Raw genomic sequence first — 17,019 nt, 5'->3', positions numbered from 1 at the left:
GCGATGGGCGCCTTTTTTTCGTCACAATACGAACTCAATTATATAATGTAGATTGTGCTATGTGCTCTAATATCTCATATAACTAAATATAATACATGTAGGCACTACGACGTAGACTTTAACGACCTAACACTAGGGAAGTAATATAATGAGTGATTAAACTGCATTTATGTCGAAAAACAAAGAGAGGAACTACACACCTATCGTAATTTGGGAAATGGTTAACGCCTCCCACGCCCGAAAATATTATAATAAGATAATAATCAAAAATACATTGTAGGCCTATAATTTAGTACGACGGTGAACTAGCTTTTCGTAGAAATGCTAGCGCAACGGTCGTGGTTGACGTGCGTGGGCGAATCGTTATAATTTAAACATTTACCTTTGATTTTAAATGAGCAAAAACTTTATGTTCCACATGATGTATTTTCATATTATTTGATTTAACTCGCTTGTTATAATTATTGCACAGATTTAATAGCGACTTGTTGATCACAAGTCTACCGGTTTACTCATGTGTAATAAACATTGCAGCTTTTTCACTTGCTGATTTTCTATCACCAATGTAACGTTGTACATCCAAAACATAATATCTGTGGTTCGCGGGCTACGCGCGTTATTGTTATTTATATAATTGTTTTAAGATTAAATCAATGGCATATAAAGTAGGGTGTGCTAATAGTAATCATATGCCATTATTTTCAAAATATTTTGCGGAAAACACGTGAAATGAAAAAGGTGGCGTTTTGTTGTTTTAAAAGATTCGCACTCGTCGATAATGCAGACACAACATAATATTATTCTGGATTTGCGGCTGTTGAGGGTGGAACTCGATCGCGTGCGATTTGTCTTTTCACGAAACCTATCGTTATTGCGTATGTAAGTATATATATAAGTGTGTATGGCGTAAGTATATACACGTCGAATAAAATATAACATTATTTAATACTGCGAGTTCGACATTGTATTGGAAATTTTGGTTTTATAATTTCATAAAAATGACGTATTAAAACACATTGAACATTAAAAGATTATTAATTAAAACGGCGTCAATTGTAGCGCGTAAAAGTTCACCGATCGCACGCGGCACCGTCGGCGGCGGCCGAACCTTCGACGACGTACACCGACCGCCCAGGACGAACGTCGGGCGCGAAATAGCTGCGGACGGCGTACAGCACCTCGTTCACCCTGTCGCTGTACCAGGAACCGAGGCGGCGGACAGCGTCGGCCAGCGCCGAGAATCCCGTCCGCCGGCGGTCGGCCGAGTCCTGCTGAACCGCGTACGGGTCGTCCAGCCCGCGGCCGACCGCGGCCGCCCAGCCGTAACTCCTGCGCACCGCCTTCGTCCACTGGCCGCGCCACGCCGACCGCTGTTCGGCCGTGGACGTCGGCTCGTAGTGGACGGTGGCGTGCGGGTCGCCGTACTCGACGTTCATCGCGGCCGCGGCCATCCGGGCGGCGCCGGTCACGGCCATGTCGGCCCGGTTGACGGCCAACCGGTGACCGGTGACGTCGGCCAGCCGGCGCATCAGGCCGTCCAGCGCGGAGCACGGCCCGTCCACGTGCAGCGGTCCCGCCAGCCCGGACGCCGCCGCCGAACCGGCCACCGCGCACCCGACCACGTCGTCCACGCCGTGGCACATCGAGTCCACGGCCGCGGCGATCAGGTGCGCCGGGCCCGTGTGGCCGCCGATGCCGCACACCACCGGACGCGCGTCCGGCCGCCCGTACGGCGCCGACGGAAGGCCGCCGAACGCCGGCACCATGTACGACCTGTGCGGGCCGGCGCCGTCGCGGTTCAGCGCCGGAGCGGCCGCTTCGTAGGCGTGCGCGCACTCGTCCCACGACTTGGCCACGCCCATGTTCCTCAGCCAGCCCGCGACGGAAGTGGCGCCGGAAACGGCCAGCAGCCCGTACACGATTCTCGGGTGCTTCCGGTCGGCCGCGTTCGGTTCGCAGTAGCCGACCACCGGCCACGGGCCCAGCCGGGACGGTTGCGGCCGGGGCGGGCCGCGGTCGTGCGCGCACACCGCCACGGCCGTCCGGTCGGTCAGCGTGACGGCCGCCTGGCCGCGCCGGTAGCAGGCCTGCGCGTACAGCACGGCCCCCGGGCGGGCCATGGTCACGTGCACGGACAGCCCGTACAGCCGGCCCACCACGATGACGGCGGCGGACCGCTTGTGCGGCCGGCGGACGGGCGGCCACGCGTCGCCGGACAGGCCGCGGGACCGCACGGCGTCCCGGTCCCAGCACAGCGTGGACAGGTCCAGCAGTCCCGTGTACGAGGCGTTGGTCGCGTCCGTCTGGTACGTGGCGCCGGCCGTCAGCTTCCACGTGAGCCACGCGTCCAGCGTGCCGAAACGACAGCTGTCCGCCGAACACCGGACGGCCGCGGACCGCTGGAGCAGCCACTGGGCGGCCGCGCCCGTGCCGCCGCCGCCGGCCGTCATCCGGACGTCCGACCAGTGGACGGCGTTGTGCACCGGTTTTCCGGTGACCGCGTTCCACGCCACCAACGTGCCCATCTCGTTGACGATGGCCACCGACTTGATGTACGTCACCGGCGTCCCGTCCCGGCACATCTTGTCCACCACGTCCTCCGTCACCCGCAGCACCGCCTCCCATATCCGGTCCGGGTCCTGTTCCACGAACCCTCGGCCCGTCGGCGAGTCGTCTTCCTCTTCCGCCGCCACCGCGGAACATTCCGTCCGATCGTCCGGCTCGACGGCGACGACGGACGACGTCGACCGATCGGCGCTCGTCGCGTTTCCCACCGCGGTTATCAGCGGAAACGTCTCGACCGACGAGGCCACTTCGCTGCCGTCCCTGTTCGATAGCACCGTGAACCGGACTTGGTCCGAGTCGACGGACAGTACTGCTATTGCTTCTATTTGCTTCATTTCTCGTCGTACGACATAGCGGAAATTTTAATTATTTTTTTTCGATTACGTTTTTGTTTGTTTGTTTATTTATTTATTTATTTTTTTGGTTTATTGTTGCTATGGGCACGTCGTTAAAATATTATGTAAATGTGCAGTATTTCCGTATAATTCATAACGTGATGATGATGATAGCGCGAGTAATTTTTTGAAAAATGTACGGAGATCGATCAGGCTCAGCGATGAGTAAATCACGGGATTCAACTATAGGATTATAAGCACAAGAAAAAAATCACAATGATATTGTTGTAAAACTATGTTAGAATGACCATAATAATCGTGTTAATATAGAGCCAACAAGATTTTTGTATCGACTCAACAATACTATTGCAGTTGTTGCACCTTCTTATAATGTTGAATCAATCAATAAATATGTATTGTTGATTTGACAATTTTCTTGTTAACCCCCACAGGTCATAACTACACAGTTTCGGCATAACGATATCGTCTACGTCTTCTTTGCACACATCTTTCCCAACACTGATAATATTGAATACGCTTTCCGCATGATCTGCGAACAGACGTAAAATCATATTGTTAATTTCAAATGCATTTGTATATCATAAATCATGATAATATTATAATGTATTGTAAATTTGTGTTACACAATTCAAACTTTCGATTGCACGAGATATTAGTGTACACGACGGACGATATCACATTGAATTATATAAATTATTCACGAAAACGAGTGAATAATAATTTAATATAAAATATATGATATAATATAGAATTAAATATAAAAAATGAAATTATATCTCTTAAGACATATTTGCAATAGGCATTAAAATAAAAAACGAAAATTATACGTACACTAGTAAACATTTTGAAATTTACTATTCTATTTTGTGTCACGTGTAGTCTAAGATTTTCAGCGTTATTCATTCGCATGGCGTGTAGTAGTAGATGTTTATGTTGTGTATTGCTCTGCGTCCAATCATTGCTGTACAGAGCAAAATTGATCGAATCTTTCTAAAAAAAAAAATATGAACAACCGCATAGAATGGTTGTAATAAGTCAGTAAATCGATTAGGCATATGATGTTAGTCAAATAATTAATTATTAAATCGTTCGAGATTCGAAACATCAACAGACTACGTATTATTTTATATATTAAATACTAATGATGAAAATTATACTAAATTAATAAGATCGTTAATCGATCTGGTTGTAGTTCGGTCATGCTGTGGTGAATAGAGTTTAGGTGTGAAAATGAAAGCGCACAACTTCACTTGCGAAATTTAACAGGTGACCACTGGCCAGACACTTTATATAGTGCAGGGCAAATATATTACAGTATAAAAAATCTAATTACATGTTTTATAAAATTACACAAAGGCTATTGATTATTTTATGTGATAATAACAATTATAATTAAGTTTTATGTAATTGTGTAGGTAACATACTTGTTGGTTGACATCGTCAAATAAGTAGCAGATAACATAAATGTGGAATGTGAACGTTGATACCGCTAAACATAGTCTCGAGTTCATTACCGATATCAATGATATACCGTTAAAATAGTTCTGAATAAAAAAAAAAAAGTGCCACTATATACGTAAATATTTGATTTTTCACTTATAATAGGTTATATCTGTATATAAAAAGCTAAATAAAATTAATTTTACCATCATTAAGATACAGGACAAAAGAATTATTATTATAGACTCGGAAGCTAGTTGAGTAAGTACAACGGGTTGAAATATTCGGTAAATGTTTCTCATGTTTCTGGAATTAAATTATTAAATTATTTTATGAATAAATCTGAAACACGAAACAACTTTTAGTGAAAATAAAACACTACCCTGTGTTGCAGATTGATAAACAACGTCAAGCGATTGTAAATTATTTTTACAATTGCTTGGATATCTGATAGGTAAATACTATTATAATAAAACTTGATTACTGTTAGTAATTTTAGTTTAATCATAAAATTACACATTATTATTGTATTCGATTTCGCAAAGATACAAATTTTATTGTAAAAAAATAATTAAACAATTTTAAATTATTTAAAATCATAACTATAAAGTAATTAAATTAGTGTAACTAATATTAAATTATTATCATAAGATGAGGTTAATAATTTTGGCAAAAGCATATTTTAGATAATAAAAAGTTTTGATATCAAAAATGAACTTGTAAATATTGTAGAATATTAAACTTAACATCGATTTTAGTTTATTGGATCATTTTTAATTTTAACCTTATCGTACACAAAATATGAAATAAAAGTTTAAAAATCCCTATTGCCTATATAATATGTACTTGATACCTTCTATAGATTATTTTAGCCATTAGTCATAAAAATTTCGAAAAATAAGAATAAATATCGTGGCTAGGTTTAATTGAATTCATATTAAATACTATTTAAACGAATGTAGCCACAATAGTATGTAGGTGCCTATTATACTTACTCTATGACACGCTGTTGATCGTATATTATACTCTTGAAATCAAACATCAATAATTCTGATTTTTTGTGGTGTTCCACATTTTTTGTGAGATTGTCTAAATTATATCGTAGGAATGAGAAAAATGGTAACCGGTATAATTATTTATATATCTTATGAGTGCATAACAAACTAAAAGCATATAATACATAATTGTATAGGTATATAACTTACTCTCAACGTAATTTTTTATGTTGAATGTACTGAAAGAATTCGCAATAGTTTTTAACTGATATTTGAACGTAATATTCATCGACAGCAATAGTATATCGAAATTCATTGTGCAATGACACCATAGTATCAAGCCGGTAAATTCTATACAGTAATAAATCACGTAGTTTTCGTTGTAGAATTGATCGGTAACAGGGAATACGAAATTCATTATGCTGAGGCGGTAACGGTAAATCTCGTTTTCGACTTCTAATTCTAAAAAAAAGTTTGTGACAAACAAAGGAGCCAATGACCAAGATATTATAAGATTCATCCACATAAACATAATTAGTATAGAATACGATTTGGACTTCGATTGACCATTTATGAGTATGCGTCTATCGTGATACTTATATGACAAGTCGTCGATGGATGTCATTTGTATACAGTTCCATATTGTGTCCGAATTTACGATTGTGACATAAAGTTTAAAAATCGAGATCATATCGGATGTTAATAAAGTCGAATAGTGCATTACTGCATTGATGTCATCCAAAAAATAATATATGTTTGAAAGAAATATAACCGTCAACAATATAAGACTCGACATTTGAACTACAGACAAGCATTTAAACACGTTGTGACCAAAGATTTTTAGGCTCCGTGAATCCAGTACATGGTATAATCCAGTTATTTTCATTAATCCAGTGTTGATCATTAAATTATCTTCGTTATTGTATACCATTTTTGTCGTAGTAGCCATTTTGAACTAAAATTTAAACAGTATAAGCTGTTTTAATAAACGTAGTCAAGTACAAATAGATTTCCAAATACTTATCTGTAGGTACATATTTTAATATTATATTGTCATATGCAAAAAAAAAAAAATAATAATAATATTATATATGCGTAGACAAGGAGCTAATTAGCTCAAAAATGTACCCACTACTCCAATATCTTCTATAGATACGTTAATTTGTTTGTCAACTTACCAAAAATTAACCGAATACAAAAGTGTTTAGTTCAACCAGAGTAATCAGACATATTATAATATATCGTCAGTGGACTAATAGAAATTAATGAACTGTTCCGTCGACCGAATAACTGAATAGTGTATTATTTTTCTATGTAGGTTTATACATTCTTTTAGGACAAGTATATATAATTAAGTATATTGAGTTTATTACCATTAATTATACGTCATATACACATCGATTAAAATAAATTCATAGCTAATCGTGATATTTATAATATTATAATTGAATTTTAACCTATATATTATATAATTATTTAATTATATGCGGATTTAATTGAATATTCATAAATCACCCTTTGAATATTAATGTATCCATAAATTTAATGCTGTTGAAAGCGAACCATTTTTAAGGGGTCGTATTTAGGCAATATTCGATACCTGGTCAGCTTAGGATACATTTTTCACTGGGCGGTGAAAAAGGTGGTTTATATTGTAACGACCTAAATAGCCTAAAATTAAGTCATGTACACAAAATGTCGATTAAAACAACTGGTGTATGTTTCAAGTTTAACGACTAGTAATTTTTAACTACTAAAGTATAACAAAAATCTAAAATTATTTGATAGTAAACCGTTATTTTAAGTGTGCATTTTTGATTTCGTAAAAGTTTAAGCTTTAGATTAAATTGTTTTCATTGGCCAATGTTCAACTTCTCTTATAATTATTGTAAGTAAAACTCTTGGGAAATCTTGAATTAAAATTTTAACTCTTAGTTAATCATACAAAATTTTTTTATAATTTTTTAACTACGAGTACCTACATATTTTAATAATGATGTTGAGAAATACGATGATTAATTTTAAGAGATTATTTTTTTATCATATGAACCAATTTTCATAATTTTACAGTATTTATAGTAAATAATATAGTATAAATATTTGTTATTATTCAAAAAGTATAAGTCGTAATTACTTGAAAATGTCACCAGTTATTTAGATTGGCATTTTCTTTACATGAAAATATTTTGACTTTATTTGAGCTATTTATAGACAACTGAAATTTTCAATTTTTTTAAGAATTTTTTTTTGGAGTGTCAATAAAATTTTTTTGGCTAAGTCAAAATACTTGAAAAATTAATACAAAGTTCCTCATAAGTTATTTTTATGGTGATAAAAAAATTATAAGAATACAAAGTCACAATTTTTTTTTTATTAGCATTTGAAGTTTAAATATTGACAAAAATTCGTCGGAATCATGAATATTTACAAATTATTTTGTAGGTATAATTCAAAAACAATTTTTATAAGTAGCTAAGAGTTGAAAATGTAATACAAGATTTTCCATAAGTTTAGGTTACAATAATTATAAAAGAGCTTACATTTTGGTGTATTCAAGCCATTAAATCATAAACCATCTTTTTTACCAACCACTGGAAATTACGAGTATATCCTAGGCTAACAAATCATCTTCGTTCAGAATCGTTTTTCGTATACAATGATATCTATCATTGGATTCAAATTTAACACTCTTAATCCACACGGCATCTAATGTACAGCAAAGCGATACTCACTTACCCTCTTTTTGTATATTTGATGCCGGGTGTTGCAGTCAAATCTTACCCTCGAATAATTTTACCGGGGGAAGGTAAAATTTTCCTAGGATAATTTTACCCCCGGTAAGATATTCCTAGGTTATCTATACCCCCGGTAAGATATTCCTAGGTTATCTATACCCCCGGTAAAAATATCCTAGGATAACTGTACCCCCGGTCAGAATATCATAGGCTTATTATACCGAGAGGGGGTACGATTTTCCTAGTCATATTTTACCCCCGGTAAGAATATCCTAGAACATTTATACCTCACAAGGAGGTAAGAATTTCCTAGGATAATCTGACCCCCGGTAAGAACAACCTAGGAAAATCTTACCTCCCGGTAAGAATTTTCCAGGAACATTATACTGTGATGGGGGTATGATTTACCTAGGTTGTTCTTACTGGGGGTAAAATATGACTAGGAAAATCGTACCCCCTCTCGGTATAATAAGCCTAGGATATTCTTACCGGGGGTACAGTTATCCTAGGATATTTTTACCGGGGGTATAGATAACCTAGAAATATCTTACCGGGGGTAAAATGATCCTAGGAAAATCATACCCCCTCAGTAAGAATATCCTGGGTGTAAGATTTGCCTGTTACACCGGTGCTAAAACTTACCATGTTTATTATCTACAATAGGTACTACAAATGCTATTATATTTAGGGTGAATATTCTGCAAGATTCTAGACAATAGATAATAGTATAATATTATTATATGTTCAAAAATTTAAATACAATCCCTACAGGCCACAATTACATAGTTTCGGTATAATGATATCGTCTACGCTTTCTTTGCACACATCTTTCCCAACACTGATAGTATTGAATACGCTTTCCGCATGATCTACGAACAGATATAAAAACATATTGTTAATTTTAAATGCATTTATACATCATAAATTATAATAATATTGTAATGTATTGTAAATTCGTAACACAATTCAAATTGTTGCTTGCACGATATAGTCGTGTAAACGACGAACGATGTTGCATTAATATATATATATATATATTTGCGAAAAACGAGTGAATAATAATTTAATTTAAGCCGTAAAATTATATTTTTTAAGAAATGTCTGTAGTAGGCACTAAAATGAAAAAAAAACATGAAAATTGTACGTACATCAGTAAACATTTTGAAATTTACTATTCTTTTTCTTGTCACTTGTAGTCTCAGATTTTCGGCGTTATTCATCCGCATGGCGTGTAGTAGTAGATGTTTATGTTGTGCATTGCTTTGCGTCCAATCACTGCTATACAGAGCAAAGTTTATCGAATCTTTCTAAAAAAATTAAAATGTAAAAAACGACATAGAATGGTTGTAATATGTTGGTAGATCGATGAGGAATATAATATAAATTAAATAATTAAATATTAATTTGTTCAAGATTGGAAAAACTTATTAATTAAAAACTTAATTCTAATTAACTATCATATATATTTATATATTATATGTAATTATAATAATTATAGTTAAGTTTTTTTGTAAACATGTAACATACTTGTTGGTTAACATCGTCAAATATGTAGCAGATAATATAAATGTGGAATGTAACCGTCAATACCGCTGCAAATAGTCTTAAGTTCATTGCCGATATCAATGATATACCATTAAAATAGTTCTGAATAAAAAAAAAGTGCCCTAAGTAAATATCTGATTTTTCACTTATAATAGATATGTCTAATATCTATTTATAATAAGCTAAATTAAATTAATTTTACCATCATTATCATACACGAATGTAGAATTATTATTATAGACTCGGAAGCTAGTTGAGTAAGTACTACGGGTTGAAATATTCGGTAAATGTTTCTCATATTTCTGGAATTAAATTATTAAATTATTTTATGAATAAATCTGAAACATGAAACCAGTTATAGTAAAAATAAAATAGTACTCAGTACTCTGTAGGTATTACAGGGTTATAAATTATATATTATAAAACGTCAAGGAATTGTAAATTTTTTTTTCAAATGCTTGGATTGATAGATAGGTATTATAATAACATTTGAATTTTGTTAGTAATTTTTTTAATTATAAAATTATATAAACTAAAATTCAAATTACACATTAGTATTGTTGTAGATTTCGTTGAAGATACAAATTTTATTATTAATAATGATTTTATTACAGAAAAATAACTCAACAATTTTAAATTATTTAAAATCATAACTATATATTGGTAGTTAGACAAGTGTAACTAATACTTAAATAATTATCAAAATACGAGGTTAATCATTTTGTTAAAATATTTTAAATAACGGAACAATTTTGATATCAAAAATGAACTTATAAATATTGTAGAATAATAAACTTAACTTAAATGTTAGATTATTGGATGATTTTTTAATGTTGACAATTTTGCTCACAAAATAAAAGTTAAAGAATTGCCTATTATTACTTGATACCTCATTAGTCACAATAATTACGAAAAATAAGAATAAATATAGTTACTAGGTTTAACTATCGTAGGGTCACATTAAATAACATGGAATGAAATTTAAATGAATATGGTCGCAATAGTATTCAGGTGCTTGTTATACATACTCTATGACTCGCTGTTGATCGTAAATCATACTCTTGAAATCAAACATCAATTCGGATTCTCTGCGATGTTTAACATTTTTTGTGAGATTATCTAGATATCATGAGAATGAACAAAAATGGTAATCCATATAGAAGCGCAATTATTATTATATCTTATGAGAGTAACAAACTAAAAGCGTATATACATAATTGTATAGGTAACTATAACTTACTCTCAACGTAATTTTTTATGTTGAACGTACTGAAAGAATTCGCAATAGTTTTTAACTGATATTTGAACGTAATGTTCATCGACAGAAATAGTATATCGAAATTCATTGTGCAATGGCACCATAGCATCAGAAAGACGAATTCTGTATAGTAATAAATCATGTAATTGTCGTTGTAGAATTGATCGGTAGCCGGGTATGCAAAATTCATTATGTTAAAGCGGTAACGGTAAATCTTGTTTTCGACACGTGTTTCGAAAAAATAGTTTGTGACAAACAAAGGAGCCAATGACCAAGATATTATGAGATTTATCCACGAAAACATAATTAGTATAGAGTACGTTTTGGACTTCAGTTGGCCTTTACTGAGTATGCTTCTATCGTGATATTTATAAGACAAGTCTTCGATGGATGTCATTTGTATACCGTTCCATAATGTATCTGATTTTACGAGTGTGACATAAAGTTTATGAATCGAGATCACACCGCATGCAAATAACATCGAATACTGCATTACTGCATTAATGTCATCCGAAAAATAATATAAGTTTGCAGTAAATATAAACATCAATGTGAAAAGAATCGACATTTCAACTAAAGACAAGTATTTTAACACGTTGTGACCAAAACTTTTTGAACTCCTCGAATCCAATAAATGGTATAATCCGGTTAGTTTCATTAATCGAGTGTTGATCATTAAATTATCTTCGTTCTTCGTTGCCATTTTTGTCCTAGTAGCCATTTTGAACTAAAATTTTAATAGTAAGCTGTTTTAATAAAATATGTAGTCAAAAGTAAGATATTTGTCGAGTACAAATGGATTTCCAAGCACTTATCTGTAGGTACATATTATAATATTATCATCTATTTACTCTTATATGTTATGTATATATCAATAATGCTTAGACAAGGAGCCAATTAGCTCAAAAATCTACCCACTACGCCAATATCTTCTAGAAACGTTAATTTGTTTATGAACTTACCAAAAAAATAGCCGAATACGAATGTGTTTAGGAGTAATCAGACATAATATTATTTATCGACAAAGGATTTATAGAAACTAATGAATTGCTTCGTTGGACGAATAACTATTATAAATAGTTTACTATTTCTCTATGCAGGTTTATATATTCTTTTAGAACAAGTATATAATTACATTAATTATACATAACATAAACATCGATCATAATAAATTCATGTCTCCTCGTGATATTTATTATATTACAATTTAATTTTTACTTACATATATATATATTTATTTATTTAATTATACACGGATTTAATTGAATATTCATAAATCACCCTTTGAATATTAATGTATATATAAATTTAGGGTGGTTGAAAGCGAACCATTTTTAATGGGTCACATTTAAGCAATATTAAATATCCTTCGTGAGTGTTGTGTAACTGTGTATGTTGTGACTGATCATTATTGAGCGTGAGTTCCCTAAACGCTTTGTCAGCGGTTCCCAACATTTTTAGATGAGTGGACCGGGCGATTGTAAACTCTCCCGATGGTACACTCTCCCGGGTCTACTCCAGTACTCCCTGACAGAAACGTGTAAACTCTCCCGGATTTATTCCTGTACTACCTTACGGAAATATGTAAACTCTCCCGGGTCTTGTAAAAATCATAAAATAAATTTAATATACATTTAAATTGCGTTTAAAAATAGTCAATCATATATAATAATAATCACAATATAAATTAATGTCTTTAGCTGCTATGACCATGATATTATAGTCAAAATACAATAAAAAATAAAATTTCAAAAAATCCAATATACATTTAAGTTTCTTTTAAAAATATTCAATAATAATAATATAAATTACAAATACAAAATATACGTAAAAATTTCCAACTTCGTAGTGTAGCAATAACATTTAAAACAACTCGGAAGAGTTTACATATTTACTTCAGGTAAACATAATATTAACCCGGGAGAGTTTACATTCGGGATAGTTTACTATTTTTAAAAATCGGGATAGTTTACCATAAAATCAGAAGAGTTTACCACCGCCCGAGTGGACCACCGATTTTGTAAAAAAAATCTTTGAGACCCACTAATAGCACACATATATACGTATTCATATGCATATTATACATAATAATAATTAATATTATGGTTCACGGCCCAGTATCATGCTGCTCGCGGCTCATGGGTTGGGAACCGCTACTTTGTGTAATTTTAGTTTTCACAATATACACATCCTTAAAAAGCACATTACTAGCTGTTTGTTCACACTGTCGTTAATGCACCTCTCCAGTGGTACATATTTACTCCAAAATAAACTATAATCAATAAATCCTAAACGAAAACCTTTATTTGAAATAATCTTCAGGCTCAAAATTAAAATGCACTTAATTATATTAATAATATGTGTAACGTGTACAGGGATGTTTTTTGGTTTAACATAACTGCTCTATGACCTGCAGCGTACAATTGTGTTTATGTATCGGTGTTGTGAGCGTCAGTCTAGGACGTGCTCGTGTTGACGTAGGTATACTTCTTGCAGTCATGTTTATTCTTTGAATTTTGATTATATTTTATATGTTTTATAAGTTTAATAAGCCGGTATTTGGTACACATGCGTTTTTTTTAATATTTGATGCCCGACGCCAAAACCTACCATATGTTTATTATCTACAAGACTAAAAATGCTATTCTATTTTGGGTGAACATTTTGAAAGATTCTAGACAACTAGATAATAGTATAATATTATTATGTTCGAAAATTTAAATACAATGCCCACAGGTCACAATTAAATAGTTTCGGTATAATGATATCGTCTACGCTTTCTTTGCACACATCTTTCCCAACACTGATAGTATTGAATACGCTTTCCGCATGATCTACGAACAGATGTAAAAACATATTGTTACTTTTAAATGCATTAATACATCATTAATCATAATAATATTGTAATGTATTGTAAATTCGTAACACAACTCAAATTGTTGCTTGCACGATATAGTCGTGTAAACGACGAACGATGATGCATTAATATACGAGTATTTACGAAAAACGAGTGAATAATAATTTAATATAAAATATATAATGCCGTAAAATTATATTTTTTAAGACATATCTGTAGTAGGTACTAAAATGAAAAAAAAAGAAAATTGTACGTACATCAGTAAACATTTTGAAATTAACTATTCTTTTTCTTGTCACTTGTAGTCTCAGATTTTCGGCGTTATTCATCCGCATGGCGTGTAGTAGTAGATGTTTATGTTGTGCATTGCTTTGCGTCCAATCACTGCTATACAGAGCAAAGTTTATCGAATCTTTCTAAAAAATTAAATTGTGAACAACGACATATAATGATTGTAATGAGTTGGTAGATCGATGAGGAATATAATATAAATTAAATAATTAAATATTAATTCGTTCGAGATTGGAAAAACCAACAGACTACGTATTATTTTATATTAAAATACGTATGATGTGACATAGACTAAACTAACAAGATCGTTAAATTGATCTGGTCGTAGTTAGGTCGTGTTGTGGTGCGTAGTTTAGGTATTAGGTGTGTGTATGTGTGTAAATGGCATTGGACAAATAAACACTGAACTTAAATTTAAAATATAATTTATCATATTATTATGTATTATATTGGTTTTATTTAAATAAAATAAAAGCGCACTACTTCACTTGCGAGATTTAACAGATGTTCAAATATTTTATGTATAGTGCAGTGCAAATATATTGATATATATAACCTAACCTAACCTTACTTGTGTATAAAAAATGTGAATTAAATGTATTATAAATGTATACAAAAAGCTATTGATTGTTTTATGTAATATAACAATTACAATTATGTTTTATGCAATAAATTATGTATGTAACATACTTGTTGGTTGACATCGTCAAATAAGTAGCAGATAACATAAATGTGGAATGTAAACGTCAATACTGCTGCAAATAGTCTCAAGTTCATTGCCGATATCAACGATATACCATTAAAATAGTTCTGAATAAAGAAAAAATGCCAGAACGTAAATATCTGATTTTTTTACTTTTAATAGGTATATTTTTTTATGATAAGCTAAATAAAATTAATTTTACCATCATTATGATACAGGACAGTAGAATTATTATTATAGACTCGGAAGCTAGTTGAGTAAGTATTACGGGTTGAAATATTCGGTAAATATTTCTCATGTTTCTGGAATTAAATTATTAAATTATTTTATTAGAAGTTGAGCATATAATACAAGATTTTCTATCAGTTTGGTTTACAACAATTAAAAAAAAGAACTTGATCGTTTGTCATTTAAAACGAAATTAATCCTCGGGTAGTTTAAATTTTTACGAAAATTTACTCGTAAAATAACGATTTACTATCATATCATTTTAGATTTTTGTTGTTGTTAAAATGTACTGATCGTAGAAACTTGGAACATATACCAGTCGTTTGAATGGGCATGTCGGTGCAGAACGATTCCGTAAATTTGCCGAATAGTGTTGAATTTAATATCCACTGATATAGATAAGTGACTTCGCAATTTCTATATTATATATTATGTATATACAATTCCGCATAATTTTAAATGCAACGTTGTCATTCCGAGAAAAAAATTTATATTTTTGTAAGGACCAAGCTTCACTAGAGTGATTATGGCTCGCGGTAAGCATACTACGGCGGCACTCGGTAACGCGCATTTTCACCGCACGTCAAAATCGTTTTCCTCATATAGTGTATATCGAACTAACTATACATCGAATAAAACTGTCGTTATAATATTTTCATTTGTTTTATGTATATGATTTAATTTTGAGGTATTTTGATCATTAAAACATAAACCACCATTTTCACCACCCACTGGAAAATATATCCTACGCGACAAATTATTTCGGTTCAGAATCGTATTTCATATAGGTACAATGATACCTATCAATTGATTCAAATTTAACTTATTATTTATTGATAAATGATAATAGTGACCTACCGTACAGCAGAGTGATACCCAATTGACCACGATTTTTTTTTAAATTTTAATCTTATCGTTCATAAAGCTTAAAATAAAAGTTTAAGAATCTATATTGTCTATTTGTACTTGATACCTTCTATGCCTATATTATTTTTAGTCGTTAGTCACTATAATTGCGATAAATAAGAATAATCACCGTGGCTAGGTTTAATTGAATATAGTTTAAATGAATGTAGTCACAATAGTATGCAGGTGCCTACTATACTTACTCAATGATACGTTGTTGATCGTATATCATACTCTTGAAATCAGACATCAATTCCGATTCTTTGCGGTGTTTAACATTTTTTGTGAGATTATCTAGATATCATAAGAAATAAGAAAAATGATAATCGATATAATTATTTATATATCTTACGAGTGTATAACAAACTGAAAGCATGTATAATACATAATTGTATAGGTATATAACTTACTCTTAACGTAATGTGTAATGTTGAACGTACTGAAAGAATTCGCAATAGTTTTCAACTGATATTTGAACGTAATGTTCATCGACAGCAATAATATATCGAAATTCATTGTGCAATGGCACCACAGTATCAGATAGACAAATTCTATATAGTAATAAATCATAAAATTGTCGTTGTAGAATTGATCGGTAACAGGGAATGCGAAACTCAATATGTTAAAGCGGTAACGGTAAATTTTATTTTCGACTTGTGTTTCTAAAAAATAGTTTGTGACAAACAAAGGAGCCAATCCCCAAGATAACATGAGATTCATCCACATAAACATAATTAGTATAGAATACGATTTGGACTTCAATTGTCCATCTCTGAGCATGCGTCTATCGTGATACTTATAAGACAGGTTGTCGATGGATGTCATTTGTATACAGTTCCATATCGTATCTGAATTTACGATTGTGACATAGAGTTTAAGAATCGAGATCATATCGGATGTTAGTAACATCAAATACTGCATTACTACATTAATGTCATTCGAAAAATAATATATGTTTGCAGGAAATATAATCGTCAACAATATAAGACTCGACATTTGAACTACAGACAAGCATTTAAACACGTTGTGACCAAAGATTTTTAGGCTCCGTGAATCCAGTACATGGTATAATCCAGTTATTTTCATTAATCCAGTGTTGATCATTAAATTATCTTCGTTTTTCGTTGTCATTTTTGTCGT

The 17,019-nt window shown here is 33.6% G+C and overlaps 4 protein-coding genes across 4 annotated transcripts; all 4 read right to left on the bottom strand.

Moving 5' to 3' along the window:
* Positions 1–962: 962 nt before the first annotated feature.
* On the bottom strand, positions 963–3,281 carry LOC126550325 (glycerol kinase 2-like). Its single transcript, XM_050201626.1, has one exon. The coding sequence runs from the start codon at positions 2,898–2,900 to the stop codon at positions 1,071–1,073; it is 1,830 nt and encodes a 609-aa protein (XP_050057583.1). The 5' UTR covers positions 2,901–3,281; the 3' UTR covers positions 963–1,070.
* Positions 3,282–3,340: 59 nt separating this feature from the next.
* Positions 3,341–6,633, bottom strand: LOC114118958 (odorant receptor 46a-like). The gene is made up of 7 exons (XM_050201627.1): positions 6,535–6,633; positions 5,567–6,311; positions 5,357–5,450; positions 4,568–4,667; positions 4,346–4,465; positions 3,753–3,911; positions 3,341–3,450 (listed from the first exon to the last, which is right to left on the bottom strand). Exons 2-7 carry the CDS (start codon positions 6,303–6,305, stop codon positions 3,388–3,390), a joined length of 1,275 nt encoding a protein of 424 aa, XP_050057584.1. The 5' UTR covers positions 6,306–6,311; positions 6,535–6,633; the 3' UTR covers positions 3,341–3,387.
* Positions 6,634–8,663: 2,030 nt separating this feature from the next.
* LOC114118957 (uncharacterized) lies at positions 8,664–11,615 on the bottom strand. The gene is made up of 6 exons (XM_027980401.2): positions 10,877–11,615; positions 10,665–10,755; positions 9,839–9,938; positions 9,619–9,738; positions 9,240–9,398; positions 8,664–8,960 (listed from the first exon to the last, which is right to left on the bottom strand). Exons 1-6 carry the CDS (start codon positions 11,613–11,615, stop codon positions 8,898–8,900), a joined length of 1,272 nt encoding a protein of 423 aa, XP_027836202.2. The 3' UTR covers positions 8,664–8,897.
* Positions 11,616–13,279: 1,664 nt separating this feature from the next.
* On the bottom strand, positions 13,280–17,019 carry LOC126550274 (uncharacterized). Its single transcript, XM_050201474.1, has 6 exons — positions 16,290–17,019; positions 16,083–16,173; positions 14,948–15,047; positions 14,733–14,852; positions 14,009–14,167; positions 13,280–13,728 (listed from the first exon to the last, which is right to left on the bottom strand). Exons 1-6 carry the CDS (start codon positions 17,008–17,010, stop codon positions 13,666–13,668), a joined length of 1,254 nt encoding a protein of 417 aa, XP_050057431.1. The 5' UTR covers positions 17,011–17,019; the 3' UTR covers positions 13,280–13,665.

Source organism: Aphis gossypii, chromosome 2 (genome assembly GCF_020184175.1).
Source record: "Aphis gossypii isolate Hap1 chromosome 2, ASM2018417v2, whole genome shotgun sequence".
Classification (NCBI taxonomy): Eukaryota; Metazoa; Arthropoda; class Insecta; order Hemiptera; family Aphididae; genus Aphis; species Aphis gossypii.
The sequence above is the reverse complement of the archived record's forward strand: the minus strand, read 5'-3'. Positions and strand labels throughout refer to the sequence as shown.